At 35.7% G+C, this 20,247-nt stretch overlaps 2 protein-coding genes and 1 pseudogene across 2 annotated transcripts; 1 reads left to right on the top strand and 2 right to left on the bottom strand.

The window, feature by feature from the left end:
* The first annotated feature begins 2,592 nt into the window (after nt 1-2,592).
* On the top strand, nt 2,593-6,659 carry LOC122281668 (annotated as a pseudogene).
* Nucleotides 6,660-7,164: 505 nt separating this feature from the next.
* On the bottom strand, nt 7,165-10,842 carry LOC122281657 (IAA-amino acid hydrolase ILR1-like 4). Its single transcript, XM_043093374.1, has 5 exons — nt 10,232-10,842; nt 9,919-10,044; nt 9,015-9,329; nt 8,039-8,167; nt 7,165-7,824 (listed from the first exon to the last, which is right to left on the bottom strand). Exons 1-5 carry the CDS (start codon nt 10,589-10,591, stop codon nt 7,417-7,419), a joined length of 1,338 nt encoding a protein of 445 aa, XP_042949308.1. The 5' UTR covers nt 10,592-10,842; the 3' UTR covers nt 7,165-7,416.
* A 3,943-nt stretch (nt 10,843-14,785) lies between these two features.
* Nucleotides 14,786-18,445, bottom strand: LOC122300841 (protein FAR1-RELATED SEQUENCE 5-like). Its single transcript, XM_043111762.1, has 7 exons — nt 18,383-18,445; nt 18,163-18,285; nt 17,967-18,041; nt 15,778-17,886; nt 15,586-15,690; nt 15,427-15,507; nt 14,786-14,866 (listed from the first exon to the last, which is right to left on the bottom strand). Exons 1-7 carry the CDS (start codon nt 18,443-18,445, stop codon nt 14,786-14,788), a joined length of 2,637 nt encoding a protein of 878 aa, XP_042967696.1.
* Nucleotides 18,446-20,247: the final 1,802 nt, after the last annotated feature.

Raw genomic sequence — 20,247 nt, forward strand, 5'->3', positions numbered from 1 at the left:
TTTAGATATATCCGAAACGTAAATATTTTTTTAAACAAATTTATTTTTTTAATAACATATACCATATTAATAACAAATTTCATATTTGCAAAATGTGATATTAATTTCCGTATAAAAGAATCAAATTAATTTCCGTTCCATGATATCTGCAAAGATTTACTTACTTATAAAAAAAAAAGATATTTGCAAAGATTTGAAATTATACATTCTAATGTCTTTAAACCTTTTAAAATTAAAACCCATAGAGAAATGTAATACTTCATTAATATCATTGATGACTAATAGTATATGGGTATATCTATTTAGTCAAACATAAATTTGAGACAATTGAAATTTTTAAATAATATAAAATAAAAGTAGAAACCCAATTTGGTAGACCCATTAAAGATTTGAATAGTAATAAATGAGGTGAATTTGAAGCTTTTGATGATTTCTACAAATTAAATAGTACAAGACACATTTATTCTATGTCATATAAATCTCAATAAAATGGTATTGCAAAAAGAAGAAATATAACTTTATTGGATATGATGAGATCAATGATGGCATGTTGATCTACCAACATATATTTTGAGGTGAAACATTATTGACTATGACAAATATATTAAATAGAGTTAAAACCAAAGCAAAACTTTTTACACCTTACAAGATATAGACGTGACATAAATCAAACTTAAGTAAACTCAAAATGTGGAATTGTAAGGTACAAGTGCTTTTCCCAATACCACTAAGGGATAAATTGAAAAGTAAAATTGGGAATGTAGGTTTATTAAGTATGTAGAAAACAGAAGTGGAAAATTGATAGAAAGTAGAAATGTTGTTTTATTGAAAAATACAAATCTTATTACTCCAGTTGATCAAATAGATTTATTAAATGATTTAGAGAATCAATAGGTCTCCATAGAGTTTGACAATGAAAATTATGATATTATTTAGATACAGAATAAAAAAAATAAAAGAAAGTCAGATGAAAATCAATCTTTAGGTCTTGATGTTGCAAATAGTGGGAGTTAAAAAATTTATAACCATTGATATTATTTCAAGATTATTATGTACTAAATACCATTGTGAAAAATTTAAAAAATAATCCTGAAATTTTTTTCGAGGCAATTAATAGTATCAATTCTGATAAATAGCTTGAGGCCTTGAAAGATAAAATAGAATCGATAAACAAAAATAATATTTGGGAGTTAACAGATCTTTCAAAAGATAAAAAATTTATTGGTTATAAATGGATTCTCAAAAGAAAATTCAAAGTTGACAAAATTTTGTAAAGATATAAAATAAGGTTAGTGGACAAGGGATATACCCAACAACCAAGAATAGACTCTGTAAATATATATTGGCATGTGGTGAAGTTCATATCCATAAGGATTATCATGTCTATTGTTGACAGGATGAATTTGAAATTATATTAATTAAATGTAAAAATAATTTTTCTTAATGGTGAATTAAAATAAGATATATTTATGGTTCAATCATAAAGATTTCAAAGTAAAGTCCATAGTTTTTTTTCTTTTTATTATGTTTCGTTCAACGTTTTAAATTTGTGATATATTTTAAATTTATTTAAATTTCCATATTTTCCTTTTCATTTATAATTTATTATGATTTTTTTGTTGTCAATTGGGCACAGCACGTTACCCTTACTAGTATTTTATTGTACCTCATTATCTCAATTTGTAAATATACTATTTATATTTTTAAATCATTTTATAGAAAGATAAACAGTAATTATAATAGTGGTGAGTATATAAGTACTGTAAGATTATTTAAAAAAATAAAAATAAATATAAGACTTACATAAAAAAATTTATTTTTTAATAATAAATCATACTCTTTTTCAAAACAATTGTATAATACTTATACACTGCATGACTGTATGTATTATTATTCATTACTATTTCTTGCAATTTTTTGTTAAATATTGTAATGTGATGAGAATTATTTAAAAACCACACTAAAATAGTAAAATTTGATTAGTAAGATTTAAATTTTAAATTGTGTCTTTTAAATTAAATTATATCATGTGATTACTTTATTAGATATGTTATTTTACTTATAAATAAATTAATCTCTTAAATTTTTCACTAAGAAGACTAATTAAATAAAAACTATTACATTCTAAAACGAAAAATTTTCCCTTTCGTTATCATTATCCTAGTTTACTTTACAGCACAGCAGGTTATCCTCGTGAATCAATGCATGAAGGTTGTTCGAGTTCCCTAGGGTTTATATGGAAGCACAAACATTTTATCTCATTTAAAGAGTTTTGCTACATACAAGCACAGTTACGCAATAATCTATGTATCAATACTGATTTATTTATATTTAAAATTTAAATTAATACTATTTTCAATAAAATTTACTTTTTGATCAATCACATCACATTGGTGCACAGATTAGTGTCCAATTGTACTTGCAACTATATTTTTCCCTTATTTAAAAGTTTATTTTATAAATATCATTAAATTTTAAACACATTTTAATTGCAAATTTTTAATTTTTATAATCATTGTAATTCACAACTTTCCTGTAAACTTTAAAATAAAACATAAAAAATAATACAATTTTTTTAAAATTCCAAAACATCCCCTTAATTTCTAATCTAATTCCGCAACTGAGCTCGAAGAAAACCTTTTCAGTCAGCTAAAACGATGGAAAGTGGGCATGCGTGATGCATCCTGGTTCAGATTGCCTCTGTTGGATAAAAGCTTCGAACAAGACACTCGGTACTTCTGACCGCGTCCGGCTCCTAGTTATTTTCTCTCTCTGGCTCTCCCATTATCAGCCGGTAAACCAATGCCAAGAAGTGCACGCTCCACAAATCGCAAAAGCACGCAATGCCTTTGGCCGCGGACACACCATGAACCGACCCTGTCAAGGCTCCTCAATCTTGAAGGATCCGACAAGACCCGCGAGCAAACCACGATCCCATTACTAGGTTTTTCCACGGCCACCCTACTTATTGTCACCCTTCTGTCTCTATTCCCCTCACATTTTCAAGTTCCTTTTGTTTTCAAGAAACATCTCAACGTAAAGGACAGAAACAAGGATATCGAAATCCCTTTAACCTCTCCGATCACTTCACACTAATTCCACATTCAACGAAAGCTGTTGCAAGGACGAAGACTGTGAACTGATAATATATTTATTTCTCAAACGTCTTTGGGGTTAACTCGAATCTTATATATAGCCCACACCGTTAGCACCCACATTGGCATCGACTCTGCCACCTTTTTGGGAAGTACCCATATAGTGAGGGGTTGGGTTTTTATTGGCCTCTTTGGACTGATCTCGGTCCTGGTGATTTATAAGATACTATATACGCGTGTTTGATTCTAGATGTAAACCAAAAACCCAAACCAGACTTCTTAATCATTGCCAATGGGAGAAATGTTCAAATTTAATGTACCGGATTTGTGAAATTATGATACCCAGAGGCCGGAATTGACTGGAAATCGAGGTAAAGATGCAATCAAAGTTGATGGCATTGGAGGAAGGCAAGGACCCTGCCAGTTCAGTGAGAACAAATCAATCTAGGACTCTGCCTTCGAGAGCCCTCCAATTTTTCATGATATTTTTGGTTCTGGGTCTTGGGGTTTCTACCGTTAGCGTGTATATGATTCGATGTTTCAAAGTTCAGATTGTTGCTCCGATATTTCAAAGTTCAGATTGTTGCTCCGGTTGCAGAGTCCACTCTCAAGTCTTGCTTTGAAGGGCTGACCAATATAGAGAGCTAGATCAGACCTCCATCAAATCTGTTGCACACCATGAATGACACCGAACTGTTGTGGCGGGCTTCATCTGTTCCTCGGATAAAGACTTATCCATTCAAGAGAGTTCCCAAGATTGCCTTCATGTTCTTGACAAAGGGGCAATTGCCAATGGCACCTCTTTGGGAGCGGTTCTTTAAGGGGAATGAGGATCTTTACTCGATCTATGTTCATTCATTGCCATCTTACAATGCCAGTTTTACACCATCCGTTTTTTACAGGAGACAAATCCCAAGCCAGGTATCATAACCTTTCAGCTTTTAATATATATCGGTTGCAATGAGTTTCTACATTTCTTTCATAAAAAAAAACATTTTATTTAATTGCCATCAAAATTATTCTTCTACGGAACATGTGTTGAAAACTCTGTATACGACTCTTAAGCATCCTCATAATTTTTGAATTGACATGGATCCGATGCTGATGAAAAATAATCCTCTGAGATGTATAGGGAGCCTTCAGCTATAGAATTTTGGGACGAAGGAAAGCGTGTAATTGGTTGAAATTGCGTTGTTTCTGCATGAATGCTAGAGACTTCCATCTTTATAAATTGCTAAGTATGTGCTTAATATTACTTCCAAGTGGACACGTCTCTCTCTCTTATTTTGGTCAACGGTAAAGTGATTGTATGGTTGTTAATTTTAAATACAGCATTGATAGGTGATAAGACCATTTTAGATTTGGTTTGAGATGTTTCAGCATTGTTGTTGAAGACTATCAACTGCACGGATAAGGGCATTTAGTGCTCAGTGAATTGATAGATGTCATATAGTTTGAAAGATCCTAGCCTAGTTGAATGTTGAAAGGTTTAGCTGGCTCAAATTGAAAATGGGCCCTTGCAGTTGATCTACCCAAATATCTGGAATAACCATTCTCAATTAGTAAAGGAGGAGATTCCCTGTTTACATCCAATCTTTTGTCTTTTTAGTGAGAGCATATAATTTGACCGTATGGTGGAGGCCACTCTTTTGTGCAAGTGTCTTACAAACATGGTTTTGTTCCTCATAGAGTAAAATGTCAGAGCAGGTTTTATCAATCCAACCTTCAATTTAGAGTGGACGTCATTGAGTTGGGCCTGACAATAATTATGTTGTTGGTCCAAGATTTGGAGTGCTAGATAATTGGCAATAGCTAACAGTACTCAGCACAAGCATATAATTTGAGCATAAGGCAGGGACTGTGCTCCTTTGTGTCAGTGTCTTTTAATCATGGTTTTATTTCATGGAATAAAATGTCAGAGCAGGTTTTGTCCATCCAACCTTGAATTTAGTTGCATCTGATAATAATTTGCTGTGGTTTTAGCAATTTGAGTGGGAGGTAATTGGTAACCTTAATAAAAAGTCGTGGACCATGCTGCATACTTGTAGTGGTTGTCCATTCATTCCCAGCCTACCCCTTCTCTTAGTTTTAAGTGTATCTCCAATGATGCGTTGTCATGGCTATCTGCTTCTACATTTAAGAATTCACCAGGCTGTGATGACGCTTATTGCCACTGAATAACACCGGTGAAAATGGCACTTTTACGGGGAGAAAATATTTCAGTTATAAATTGCCTTCTCTCCAGGTGAATTCGCCAACTAGCAGATATCTTACACCATTAGCTATTTACTGTTCTGCAATGCTATTCCCATATTTTAGCAGTTTATGCTGATTTCACTAGAGCATTTTCTTTTGAAGTCCAGTTTGATTGACAAAATTAATTTAGCAATCCAGTTTCTAGTGAAGCTTCTGAGTCTGTATGCTTTTTATGTCTGGGGGAGGCAATTATGCGCGTGGCGTAATGACAAAAGATGATTAGCAAGATTAAAGATTTTCCAGTTTCTCAATAGCTACTTGAGCACATTTTTATTCAGCACGTTTTCTTTCATGAAAAAATGGCAAAATAAAACAGAAAGGATCAGCATGTTTTTCCTTGTTGGAAACTTAAATCCACTCATATTTCTGTGGTGGTATTTCTGAGCAGTTGGCAGAGTGGGGAATAATGAGTATGTGTGATGCTGAGAGGAGACTCCTAGCTAATGCGTTGCTTGATATCTCAAATGAATGGTTTGTCCTCCTTTCAGAGGCATGAATTCCTCTCCACAACTTCAGCATTGTTTATTGCTACTTATCAAAAATCCAGGTATAGCTTTATGGGATTGATTGATGAACCTGGACCCTATGGGAGAGGGCGCTATGATGAGAACATGGCACCTGAGGTCAACCTCACTGACTGGCGTAAAGGGTATCAGTGGTTTGAAGTAAATCGAGAACTTGCAGTTAAGATAATCGAAGACACCACTTACTACCCTAAATTCAAAACTTTTTGCCAACTGGCATGCTATGTGGATGAGCACTACTTCCAGACAATGCTGAGCATCCAAACTCCACATCTTTTGGCAAACAGGAGCCTTACTTATGTGGACTGGTCAAGAGGTGGTGCTCACCCTGCTACATTTGGCAAGGCAGATATCAAGGAGGAGTTTTTCAAGATTTTTGAGAGTGAGACATGCCTTTACAATAACCAGCCCTCGTCACTTTGTTTCCTTTTTGCAAGAAAGTTTGCCCCAAGTGCTTTGAATCCTCTATTGGAATTTTCCTCCAAACTTCTAGGCTTCTGATAAATGCTCGGCTTTTGAGATGCATGTTCTGGTGAATGTTTGTTGGAGCGTGTAGGTTTAGTTATGACCTAAATTATTATCTTAGTAGATCTCAGGCATAATATACATTACGTCTATTGAGTTGTCAGTCAACTGTGGAATTTTTGGATGCAAGGTTTTTATGAGATTTTTTGGAAGTGTCGAGATCCATTAAAAACATGTCTTGAGCTTCTTCTTCTTTCTTTTTTTTATTAAGATATGTTCGAATTGAAGAAGATTTTTAGTTATGAGTTCATTTATTAAATTCGGAGTTCGTAGCACCATACCTATGCAGATTATTCATTACAAGAAGCAACTGGCTTGAATTAGTTGACGACCTTTCTAGCCATGGGATCGCATCATATTTTGAATCTAAAACGTATTCCTTGACGTGAGATAATTGGTAATGCATCTGTAAAGTATTCATTAACAAGTACTTTTCATGCACATTTCCATCTTGTTGGCTGCAAGAACAACATTTATGCTGCGTTTGGATGTTAAGTTGAACTGAGCTAAGTTCTTTATGAATAGTAGTGAATTGAAATGATTGAATAAGTTTTGTGAGACTTACTTAAAATGAGTCTGTGATACATTTCATGACTCGTAAGCAATGCAAATAATAGATACAAAGTAGCCAGTGGAATGATATATATATATATATATATATAACTTGTATCTTTTTAAAATACAACTCTAATTGCATTATTCAAAGTTTTGAAAGACACTCAAGAAAGTCAAAAGAATGCTTGTAGGATGTGAAATGCTTGCGATTGAAGATGTCAAAATATCAATTTCTTTTTCAACCGGATGGATAAGCTGACATATTGATGACTCTTGCTAAACATATGAAATCAAAAGTGCTGACATAATGAACCTAAAGTATTTGACGGAGATGACCTGATTTCAAAACATGTCATCTACAACTGAAGCAGTTACAAATATAAACAAAATGCCTGGTGAAAATTTGGTCGTGCCAAGGCCCGTATAGAATTCAAACAGGTAACAAGATGGTCAACAAACATTTACAACTCATCATGATAGTTTCTGTCTGAAACGGAAACCTCCTGTTGGAATTCAAGCAGATACCTAGCAGCCAATGATGCATGAAGAGCAGCACCGTATGGAAATGCATCTTCATTAATTCGGAAGTATGGTGAATGTGATGATTCTAGCCGTCCACGTGTCCCATTCTCCATTCCGAGTAAAAAGAAGTATCCAGGTATTACCTCTTGGTAAAATGCAAAATCCTCTGACCCCATCAGCGGTTTCAAGTCCTTGACTCTGTGGGTACCAAGCATATCCCCAGCGACATCTAAGAAGTACTCATGCAAACCTTTATTGTTTACGGTTGGAGGGAAGAAGTTTTTCTCCTCTGTGAAAAAATTCACAGTTGCATTACACCTCTGCACGGCAGCCTGCCCTGTGATAACCTGTTGAAGAAGCAAATCGGTTTGTTATAGCGAAGAGACGGCAGGGCGCATTGCATGGGAAGTAAGCTACAGAGGAAGTAACCAAGTTAGAGATATATGCATGAAAAACTGTTTCTTGAGAGTTTATTAGCTATGAATTTTTCATTATCAATTCCAACCAATGTGACATAAGACTTTGCCATATACGGGATGATACATCATTCAACTTCGGTACCTCCTTAATCCGGTGCCGGAGTCTCATAAAACTTTCCTTTGAAAATGCGCGGAAGGTGCCGCCAATTGTTACAGAATCCGGAATAACATTGAATGCACCACCTCCTTGGAATCTCGCAACAGTAACTACCTGCAAAGACATAGGACAATTGTAAATTATCATAAGAACAATATATCTTGTGGAAATTTGATGCGTGACATGCACAAAAACTTTGTAACAGAAGAAGCTAGTGCCATGGATTATCCACAAAAATGAGACTCTCCGAGCTAATTGAAGGGGGAACAACTTGGTTAAATATAATGGACCGCATGAGGAGTTAATGAGATCAGAAGACATGTTTTCATTCGAAGTAATTATACAGCTGTGTTACAAAAAGCCATCACCCAGTGTTAGTACCCTTGAAAGCTGAGTCAAAAGATGGGGTCCAAACCTTTAAGATGCATGAATTAACTCCAGTTTGACAGCCTGTAAGTTTAATAGCTAGTGGCCTAATTTCCCATACCAGTATTATTTGTCTCTTAAAGTAGCATATAAGACCCTCACTTTTTTTTTTCTTCAACAAGCATTTCAACGATTTTTTTTATAATATACCGATATCATTGGAGTCTTCAATTACTTATTTGTGGTTACATATCTCATGTTTGAAAATAATGTTGCCTGATAAGTTTTACTGTTATTACCCATTCATCAACTGCTGCAGGCATGTCAATATGGTATGAATCTTTGATCAACTTTCAAGAATAAAAATGGAATAAATTTATCCAATGGCCTTTAATTGAGTTTCAGACTTTCAGCAACTTTAATCTTCCAATAATAACAATAACGTTATATACAAAATGGATGCAATGTCAACCCCTTCCCCCACTTCCCTTTTTATCTTTATTTTACAAAATACACCAAGATTTTATGACTTTGAACAGAAGGAAAAATGAGAGATAATCAGAAATAGATGTAACGTGAGAAATATCAGATGTACCTGTGGGTCCAGTGGATCAGCTTCACGTGAAACAATATGTTGTAAGCTAACAATCACATTAGAAGCTGCCAATACTGGATCTACTGAATGTTGAGGAATGGCTGCATGGCCTCCTTTTCCACTTATTACAGCTTCAAAGAAGCCGCTCCCAGCCCCTATGGGACCAGCTCTGGAGTGTGCTTCACCAACAGGTAGATTAGGTGCAACATGCAAGCCAAAGATGGCATTTACATTCTCTAATGCTCCAGCATCTATTACTTTCATGGCCCCTCCACCACCTTCCTCGGCTGGTTGGAAAACAAGTATAACAGTTCCCTGCAAGTGTTTGTATGATATCGGTAAGCATAAGAGGGGGATAAAGAACCATAATTCACCATCCGAGCAATAAGTGACTGTTTTGGGTTATTAGTTGCGCTTTCAATCTCTAATTAGGTCGCAAAGTAGAAGAAGAAGGAGAGAAAGTTTGCAGATGGTATCCATACGAAAGTAACAAACTATACTTTATTGTTGAATGGAGAATTAGATATTCTTTTCTAATGGCTACAACTGTTATCGGCACTTTTGAGCCCCTCTCCAACAATGATCTCACTGCAACTGTTCCCCTTAGCAATTGGTCATAAACTCCATACATATTGGAAAATGATGCGTCTTAAAACCGATCGCGAATCCATATAAAATTCTGAAATAAGAACTTAGAAAAAAACTTCATACTCTGCAAAGCTGGACCATCTACAGATCTTAAAACGCTCATGGCAGGATACACGCCGGGCAAGAGATTCGTTTAATACTCTAAAACGATGCATGGACACATAAATGAATCCATTAAGAAGTGTTTGAGCAAATCGGCATTTTTCTCCTGACTGGTTATGATATGAAATTAAGAAGCAAAGATGGACCAACAGACCTTTAACTCTTCACGATGCTCTTGAAGGATCTTTGCAGCACCAAGAAGCATTGCAACATGGGCATCATGCCCACAAGCATGCATCTTCCCTGGAATTCTACTCTTATGCTCCCACTCCACCATTTCCTATCAATTCAAGACCCGGTCAACACAAATAGCAAAAACAAAATCTTTCGAATATCACAGAATAATCCCTACTTGCCAAATTCCCAATCTACATATTCAAATATCAACAAATCACTCAATCTTACAACAATAAACTATACTCATACATCCTGCTTATATTGAATGAATAATCAAAATCTAATCGAACCTGCATAGCAAGAGCATCCATATCAGCCCTTATGGCCACGAAAGGGGCTCCACCAGTCCCAATGAAGCCGATAACACCAGTAACTGCAACTGGGTAATTGTAGGGAATACCCATCTTATCCAATTCTGCTCTGATAAGCTTACTAGTCTCAAACTCCTCAAAACCCAATTCTGGGTTTTCGTGTATTTTCCTTCTGATTCCCACCATCCAATCAAACAGTTCCGGCTTCTTGGCATATTGGAGAAACCTTTTGGGGATTTCTGATAGCCCATTTGAGGTCGAAGAAGAATCTGAGAAAGCGGACCTCGGACCAAACAAGTTAAGAATGAAAATCAAGGAGACCCACTTGAAGAAACCCATGATTTCTCTGCAAGTGAGCTCGGGCTTGGAAGTACAAGGAAGAAAAATGTTTGTTTACGATAAAGTGGCGTGGGTTTTTGAAGTACTTCTTATACAGGAAGTAGCACGAAAGTGAAGCACAGTTTTATAATGAGGAAAATGTGGAATTACAGAAATAGAATGCAAGACTCGTGCTGCAATGTGTAAGAACTAAAGAAGACGGGTCAGGCCACCCTTGTGGGTTTTAAAGCGGTGGTGGCTGCAACAATCAGTCACAGTTCAATTCACGTGCTAAATTCTAATTTCAACATGTTTTTTTTAAGGTTCCCCCATTACGTACCTTCTTCCAGGGTGCGAAAAATTAAAACAGCAATCAGGAATGTTTGAAACGTAAGTTGAAAAAATAAAAATGAAAGAACAGTGACAACAGAAACGTTTTTAGATTTATTTATCTGGTTGATATGACAGCCACGTTGTTATCCCATTTCAGTGTGGGTTCGCTTGTCTTAAATATCTATCATCTTAAAATGTCAAGGAATTGAAAAGATTGGAGGAAGTTCAAATGTCACGTGACAAATCAATGTTAAAAGGGGGGAAAAAAAAGCACTTGTCTTGTTGAGAATAACATTACCTCTTACGAGTGGAACCCTCTTGGATTGCCATTGCGCCAACTTGACCCACTTTGATAGCGAGCAGCCGAAGCTTTATAAAAAATAGTGTGCGCAAAAATATTGTCTTTGCACTGTAAAACGGAAAATGAGTTTTATAATATACAGTTATTTTTATGGATTTTTTATATATTTTATTAATATAATTAATTAAAATAATTATTATATATTAAAAAATTAATAAAATCAAGACGTGCATAAAAGTAAAAATAAAAGTAAAAGTAAATGATGAAAATAGGGATATCATTTCAAAAGTTTTGGCTAAACAAGATATTCCTTATTTGAAGGAAAACTCTATATGCAACCGGGGTCTGTCCCCGGTGCGGCCTCGGGTCCTACGTAGCCAAACAAAATGTAAACGACGCCGTTTACATTTTGTTTTGAATTTTGCTCCGTGGCCTTCTCCCACAAACACAAATCCCACCCTTGTTTCTATCTCGTCCCCCCTCTCATCTCACCCGAACCCTAACCCTAACCCACAAATGCTCCCTCTCATCTTTCCTTTCTCATCTCTTATCCGAAACACTCTTCTTCTTCTTCTTCGTCTTCTTCTTCTTCTTCTCCTCCTTCTCCATCCCTAGAAATCATCTTCACCAACATTTCTTCTTCTTCTTCTTCTAGAAATCGTGTTCTCCATCGATCTGTCTCCATCAACCCACGAAACGAAGCCTAAACCAGATCTGGTCTTTCTCTTCGTCTTCTCCATCGATCTGTCTCCATCAACCCACGAAACGAACCCGTACCCAGATCTTGTCTTTCTCTTCGTCTTCCCCATTGCACCGAGCGAGTCTCCTTACGTCTAGATCTACGGCCACGTCACGGTAAGTTTCCTGCTAAACCCCCGATTGTACTAGTTATATGCTTAGATCTGCACCGACCTGTACACTGATTTTAGGTTGCTGACATATTACACTAGTTTTGTGTAATTTTTTTTTCTTAGATTTGCGCTACGGAAATTTCCATGTTTTTTCAGTTTCAAATATTTTCTTGGAATTTGTTGAATTAGAAACTTGAAGGAAAAAATGGATTTCAAGTTATTAGTGGTTGAGATTTCTCTTTTTGTTCGGGTGCTTTTAGACTATCTTCATTTTACCCAAAGTAGGTGTTAATTTTATAATGAAAGGAGGCGTATCATGGCTGCCAATTTTCTATTTTATTTACAGACATATCGTTGACTTGTTACCTTTAGATATTACAAGAACATATAATATCCTCCTTGATGTTTGGATTGTTGAGATTAATTTTTTAAAGACATTTGGATTGAGAGGAATAAAGTTTTAAGCAACTTTGGGTAAAATGTGTTTGTGTGTGTGTGGGGTTCTGTTGGGGGGTTGTTTTTAATAGAACTGGATTGGTTGGCTTACTGATGAAGGGTTGTGCGTGTATGATTGGTTGGTGGATTGCTTGGTGGATTGCTTGGATCATATTGCTATGTTGAATTGATCTGGGTCTTTTTAGATTAGATTTTGAATGTTGATGTTTTGGTTTATTTCGGTAATTTGCAATTTCAAATGGGTCTGCCATGTTGTACTTTGGGTTGTAACAAGCATATTTTACAATATGTCAGGGCAATTAAAGGGCATTTATACATTAGTACCCATGTATACACCAAAATTTTTATATACAGTATTTGCATACATTGTATGAATTATTATTATCTACATTATTTGCATAAATTGTTCTGCTAGCATGCCAGTTTACTGACTTTTGGTTTCTTTTCTAAATAAATGGAGATATTTGAAGTGTTCATTACTTGATTTGGAGATTTTGTGGAATTTGGATTCGGTTTAGGGGGTTATTTTGTTTGATGAATCTTTTGGTTGTGGATTCATCAAAGTACCTTACAATCTGTTTTTGGGCTTGACCAACTGCATTAGATTTCTTTAGTTTTTATTAGATGCAGATATTATAGGGAAAATGAGAAAAAAAAACAATGTTAGAACTTAGGGATTGTAACTTAGGGGGGTTAACTGAATGTTGCATTCTATTTTATCTCCTAGGGCAGGGCAGAGCAATTAAAGTAATTAATTCAAACCAAAATGCTATTTAATTTTATTCCATCATTATGCAACTGTTATTCAAATATTTTGATGGGGGTTCATCTCAGAATGTCATCATCATCTTCATCAATATCTTCTTCATCTTTTCCCAAACGTACTTTGGGTAAAACATTGTGCTTCTGCGAGCTTGAAGCCACTTTGAAATGGTCAACCACTGCAAAAAATCCCAGACGACCTTTCTTAGGGTGTTCAAAATACAATACCCAGATAACTACACTAATCAGAAGCCTAACATAATTTCACAATATATAATTTCCTTTATAATGAACAGTTCATCAGCACCTCATATTTTTTTTGACTTATTAGGGCTTACCATATTGTAAGTTTTTCAAGTGGTTGGATGGTAATGAAGTGACTGAGTTACAAGTTCGAGAAAGGGCCAACTCTCTGTTAAAGAAAGAGAGAGAGGTTGAGAAAATACTTGAGCTTCTCGAAAAGAGAGAGATGGAGCTGCGTAAGATAGTGGATCGCCTTGAGAGGGTGGAGATAGTACTATCCAATAATCGCGAGGAGGTTATGCAAAGGGAGTTGGTGCATGCTACAGAAGAGGCTAAAATAAGGCGTTTAGCTTCCCTACTTTGGATTTATTGTTGTTTTGCCTTTTTACATGCATGTTACCTAGTGTTATATAAGTAATTTAGCTTTCATCTTACTAGTTCTATGTTTAGGCATTAAAGTTGTACATGTGTATTATTTTGTGGTATTATTTTGTTGTTTAGGTGTATTTATTTTATGGAATTGGACTGGTATTTAGCAGCTTGTCTCTTATTTTGGTATTGGAGAATTAGCAAATGTTGTATTTAGTGTTTTTTGACAAGTGAGAAATGGATTGAATCGGCTGTAACCTGGTGTATTTATTTTGTGGGATTGAACTGGTAGTTGAGCAGCTTCTCTTATTTGGTATTGGTCATCAAATGTTGTATTTAGTGTTTTTTAAAAGTTGGTGAGAAATGGATTGAAGGCTGGTTAGGTGTATTTATAGGTTGGGAATGAAACCACCTGTATTCCAGCAGCTTGTCTCTTATTGAAGTAATCAACATTGGGCAAATGATGTATTTACAATTTTTATTCAAGTGAAAAATTGAATACGATCCGTTGTGTTTTTGCCCGACTTACAAATGCGTAAGGTCACAACATAAACCATTCATGCTGAACACGTTGATATGGCTCGGGTTTGCCCATAGCATATAATAAACAATTACAACTACAAGTAGTTAGAAAATTGATATGATAATACTACTCATTCCAATGGGAGCATGATACACAACTACTTTTCCAAACTCTGTTTAGCAGTTTTATATCTCTATTACCTAATCAAATGATTATTTTACAATGTGTAATATTGGTACAAAATAGAGTCAGTAGTGAATGAAGAACAATATTCCCCTTTTACAACTCTTGATACAAAAATTCTGTTTCACAAATATTACTTACAGGGAAATACAAAAACTTTTCTCCTCCTCTTCAAGGGTAATTTCCAGCACCAACTACTTTGGCACAACACCTGATAAGCGTAATTTCACACTAACGTAAAACATGAATTCCAGCACCTCACAAAGGCACAACACCTGAGATTTGAAATTTCACAGTAACGTAACATTTATTCCAGCACCTCACAAAGGCATAACACCTGAGATTTCTAATTTCATTCAAGAACGTAACATGCATTCCAACACCTCAAAATTCGGATTTTTATCAAATTTCACAACCTAAAACCCATCCAAATACCTGTATATTTTAACAATCCTACAAATTGTGCAAGTTCTTTCCAACAATTCCGAAAATGAAATACACACAATAAAGCTCAATAGTTGACAATTTTTTTCCAATACAACCCAACATAGAATAATACCACAAATTCCTGAATCTAAAACACCAATAAACCGATCATTGCAAAGGTTGTGAGCCATCCAAGTCAATTTGCATCTGTAAATATTAAACAACAAATATATTAATGTGGTATTAAACATTAATATATTTAAGATCACTTACATTGGAGTTAAATAATACCACAAATCACTTACGCTTATTAAATATATTAAACATTAATATATTTAAACATTATATTAATATTATATTGGATCAAGGAATTAGTATTAAACATTGCAAATGAGTTAAGATCACTTACGCTTTCCTGACTCTGCATCATTATTTTTTGAGGCTGAGTTCCAATAATGACATTTGCACCGCTTTCGCTTTCTCCAATTGGCTGTTGATATTTAAACTCAATATGCTAAAGCCAAATAATTAATATCGAACCCATAATAACGTAAAAATGTTAACATACCTGCTTGTTAGACACATCCATCAGAGATGGGCCAAACAAATTCCGACATACTTCCACAGCTGGCGTATCTTCTCTTTCCGTGACTTGGGTGTCTCCTCCTCCTCGCTAAAAATGTCGAGACATCAAAAAATATTTTAATACGATAATTCATTTATAAAAGAAATTCTAATTGGAGTTAATATATATATGCACCTCTTTACGCTTCCCTTTTGCTGGTGCTTTCTTTGTCTTTGCTTTGGCTTTCCGCATTTCTATCTCCATCCTGGATGCTCTTCTTAGAGATGGAGGTCTGCCTTTTCCTTTAACCACACGTGGACTGTGTACTTCCCCAGCACCACCGACCGTAGTGGCATTTGCCGTACTATCAACATTGGAACCAACTTGAGTCATCGATGGGGGTTCTTCATTCGCACGATAAAGCTCAATCATTACGAGTAACTTAGCTCTCGCATCCTCAGTATGCTTACTCAAACCTGCTGCATGGGTAATCATCTGATAACAGATACTTAACAGACTTGAATATCTATTAGAATCTGGCCGTCGTTCCCCTTCGTCATAGCTACTTTTAAGTAAAGTGTATCGCCTTTTAATATCCTTTCTCCATCGATCTAAAATGTACATTTCCGGCAAATATTTAATATCGTTGCACCTGAACACGGCCAAAATGTGCCGACACAATATCTCCCTCATCTCAAATAATCCACAAGAGCACGTTGCAACTGCATCAATCTCACTAAAGTCCACAAAATATTTAACCAACTTAGTGAAATCTTCCAAACAAACTTCATCGTCAACCATATATGTCTTTACGGCACCAACAAAATTATGTAACTTCGGATTCAAGTCAATGATACCGTTGACTTGCTGCTGAACTTCTTTGAACTTAGCAATCGTGTACAACTCTTGGAACCTCTTTTCAATCGGAGATCTAGATATGCAGGGGATAGTGACATTAAATGACTGAAAGTCCGCGAGATTTTCATTCTCAATTTTTTTCTTCAACGCGTTATCAAATTGGTCAACAAACTCCTTTAAGTTTGTCCTAGAATGTACATAACCGTCAAAGAATGCATTCATACTCTCGCTTCGCTGCGTGGTACTCATTCCAGCCCAGAAACATGCCTTCAAAAGAGCCGGCACCCAATGTTGACGCTCAACGTATAGGCTATGCAACCACGCATTCTCATGCAAGTTGTAAGTGGTAAGCAACTCATTCCAACATTTTTCAAACTCATCTGGCTGTTGGCTGTCATATACACATTTCATCAATGCATTTTTCATTCCCGTTTTGTACGAACCATATGAACCAAGCTTTTCTGGAACTTTCTTTAGTATATGCCAAAGACAAAAACGATGCCGGGTATTTGGAAAGACAATTGCGATTGCATTTTTCATCGCTCTATCCTGATCAGTGATAATAGCCTTCGGAGCGTTACCATCCATGCATTGCAACCATGTCTCGAATAACCACGCAAAAGTCTCGGTATCCTCGCTAGAAATCAACCCTGCTCCCAACAAAATTGATTGTCCATGGTGGTTTACACCAACGAATGGTGCAAAAGGCATCCCATATCGATTCGTTAGGTATGTGGTGTCAAATGTGACCACATCACCAAAATATTGGTATGCTGCTCTACTACGGGGATCTGCCCAAAAGACGTTCTTTAACCTCCCGTCATCATCTATATCCATCATATAAAAGAACCCAGGATTTTTGTATTGCATCCGCAAAAAATACTGTCGGAGCGCTCCAGCACCACCGGCGCCAAGTCGTAGATGTCTTGCCTTGTCTATATAATTACGACAATCCTTTTCCAAAAATGGGAGATTCTCGAATCCACCCGCGCCAACAACGAGAGATCCGTAACTCTTATTCGCTCGGATGCCAGCCTGATCATTTGTATCTAGGACCCTTTTTACGGCATCACTTACTTTTCTATTACACCGAAAGAAGCGGGATTTCTTTGGACTGAGGCCATGGTTATGGATATTATGTACTGTCGTCAACCGAAGCACTCTATCTTGCCTTAAGGCATTAATCTTTGCCTTACATTCCGTCTTTCCTGTCGGACGTGGTTTAGCAATATTCAACGTCCTATTCCGGGCCTTCCCACCACGGGCACACGAAAGAGTGACGTATCTAACAGAATTATCTTCTTCCCTCTCAGTCCGTTTTGTCATCACACCAAAGCCGCATTTTTTACCATATTCCTTATAATAACTTAATAGCTCTTCAAAGGAATTAAACTCCATTTCCGTTTTTGGCTCCTCAATCGAATCATCATCAACCACTTGGACATTCTGAGATTTCTCACCACTACCAGATCCAGAAGGTTGTTCAGATTCCCCCCATCAGTTTTATTATCTGGATTTGAACCAACTGCTTTGCTCGTGCCAGAGCTTGTGCTGATAGGAGTTGGATGTTCCATGATATGTTGAAATGAATAACCAGCATTCTGCAAAAAATTATAAAAGGCATTAATTAAAATGCTGCAATTAGGCGACGAATTATTTTTTCATATGTTGAAAATAAGCCAACGTATTAAGAATAAATCCAGATTAATCAGTTATCAGTACCTGTATGTTGATTGGATATTGATTACCACCCGGATATGGTAGAAAAGTTGGTGACCACGTAGGCACTGGTCCAAAGTAACCAGGCATGTAATTTGGAATGTTTTGACTAGTTGATGGTATGGCCTAACAGGGTTATTAGATAAAGTTTTAGGTGTATTTTGGGAAAAATTTATCAACAGTACCAACGTAATTGCTTTTTTCTATTATATAACATACATACCTCGGATGGGGGATTTGAGCTAGATAATGTATGCGGAGTTGGCTGTTCATTCTCGTTTTCCATGCCCTAAAATATAATAGAACTGGCACCAATTAATTAATTCAACATAACTTTGAAATCTGAAATACTTTTTAATTGCAACTACAAGTAACAACCTCAATTACTATTTTCAGTCAATAATCTGATATTTTCATAGTACATGTTTATGGAAGTAGCAAAAAATAAATACTGACCATAAAGAGATGCGACAATGTTAAAATGACCATGAACATGTGGAACTCCAAATATTAATTGCCTGAAATCTAAAAGCCCGTGTACTCAAGTTTTAACACACAATATTGAGATTAGAAAAAATATGCATGATTAGAAATCTCACACGTAAAAAAAAGACGTGGTGATATATCATTCTCCTCAACAAAGAGAGGCTGAAACGCATGGGCGTAAATATAAGCGGAAATATGAGTAGTGCCTAGCTTTCAATAAATATACACATCAACAAAAAATAGTCATGCTTATATCATGAACAAAACAGAGGCTTTATCTCGCTAGGAACAACAAATCTAGCTCCTATATCAATGTTACATCTCCTAAAAAATATTTTGTAGTTATTCCATAAGTAAATCCAACGTACAAATCTCCCATTGATCTTAGTTCGGCTTTATATGGTGCTTGAGTGTACCACATAGATACACTAGAGACAATCAAAATCCCCACAACCTAGATGTTTTTTCACAAAGAATCTGTCTTTGAATGTACTTTCCAAAGAACTAAATATCATCATTAATATAGAAATGAGGATTGATTTTAAATAGTCATCATTTGGTAACTAACAACTGGTCTTAAAGGCTAACCTCTACCGTCCCTTAACTCCATTAATCTTTGCCTGGAGTAATGCCAAACATTAGTTCTTGGCATTCCAAAAATGAAAATAGGCATGGGCATCCAAAAAGGGATGGCTTTACCGATAAGTGCAAATGCACTTTTTGAGTTTTAAATTTATTTTAAATACTTTTCAAACATCTTTAAACACTTTTAAAAATTAAAAATTATCAGGGGAGTGCCTCCAAAACAAATTGTCAATATTCATACATCTTTCCCATAGCACAGAAATGAAAGCCAGCATTTGCATGTACAAAGAAAGTGTTTTGGCATGAGAAATTGGTCATCAAATGACAGCAAAAGCAATAAAAAATACCCAAAAAAAAAAAGGGGAAAAACAAACAAACAAATGAGAAACCCATATCAAACCCGGAACAAATAAAAATTACTGCAAAAATCATTCTCTTATTTTCATTGGCAGATGAAAGAACAACATAAAAATCCAGTTAAAACACGCTGCTCTACCCACAAATGCAGATGAAGAACAAGCTAAAAACCCAGCTAAAGACCAGCTAAAAACTCAGTTCAAACCAACGTAGTGAACCCACAAATGCAGATGAAAGAACAACATAAAAACCCAGTAAAAAAGACGCTGCTCTACCCACAAATGCAGATGAAGAACAAGCTAAAAATCGAGCTAAAAACCCAACTAAAAACTCAGTTACAAACCAACATACTGAAACCACAAATGCAGATGAAAGCACAACATAAAAATCCAGTTAAAAATATTTTCTTACCCACAAATGCAGATGAAGAATAAGATAAAATGTCAGTTCAAGCTGCTTGGCGAGATTGCAGCTTCCACGTATAGGCTATGCGCAAGTTTCCCTTAGTTCTGCGCGAGTTTGAGCTTCTGCAGTTGTACTGAAATCAATTTCCCCCCCCCCCCCCTCCCGTTTACTTTTCTCCATTACTTTCCTTTTTTTTTCTTTTTCTTTTTAAATAATAATTATTATTTTTTTATTAATATTTTGATAGCCACGTCA

This window comes from Carya illinoinensis, chromosome 1, assembly GCF_018687715.1.
Source record: "Carya illinoinensis cultivar Pawnee chromosome 1, C.illinoinensisPawnee_v1, whole genome shotgun sequence".
NCBI classification, from domain to species: domain Eukaryota; kingdom Viridiplantae; phylum Streptophyta; class Magnoliopsida; order Fagales; family Juglandaceae; genus Carya; species Carya illinoinensis.

What these genes read in the sequence shown, in the direction of transcription:
- LOC122281657 (XM_043093374.1), bottom strand. Translation starts at nt 10,591, where the DNA reads ATGGGTTTCTTCAAGTGGGTCTCCTTGATTTTCATTCTTAACTTGTTT. An exon ending in TGGATGCTCTTGCTATGCAG is followed by an intron (nt 10,045 to 10,231) that starts GTTCGATTAGAT and finishes TTGAATTGATAG; the next exon opens with GAAATGGTGGAGTGGGAGCA. An exon ending in AGCATCGTGAAGAGTTAAAG is followed by an intron (nt 9,330 to 9,918) that starts GTCTGTTGGTCC and finishes AAACACTTGCAG; the next exon opens with GGAACTGTTATACTTGTTTT.
- LOC122300841 (XM_043111762.1), bottom strand. Translation starts at nt 18,445, where the DNA reads ATGGAAAACGAGAATGAACAGCCAACTCCGCATACATTATCTAGCTCA. An exon ending in GCTCTGGCACGAGCAAAGCA is followed by an intron (nt 17,887 to 17,966) that starts GTTGGTTCAAAT and finishes GAGAAATCTCAG; the next exon opens with AATGTCCAAGTGGTTGATGA. An exon ending in CAAAAGGGAAGCGTAAAGAG is followed by an intron (nt 15,691 to 15,777) that starts GTGCATATATAT and finishes CGACATTTTTAG; the next exon opens with CGAGGAGGAGGAGACACCCA.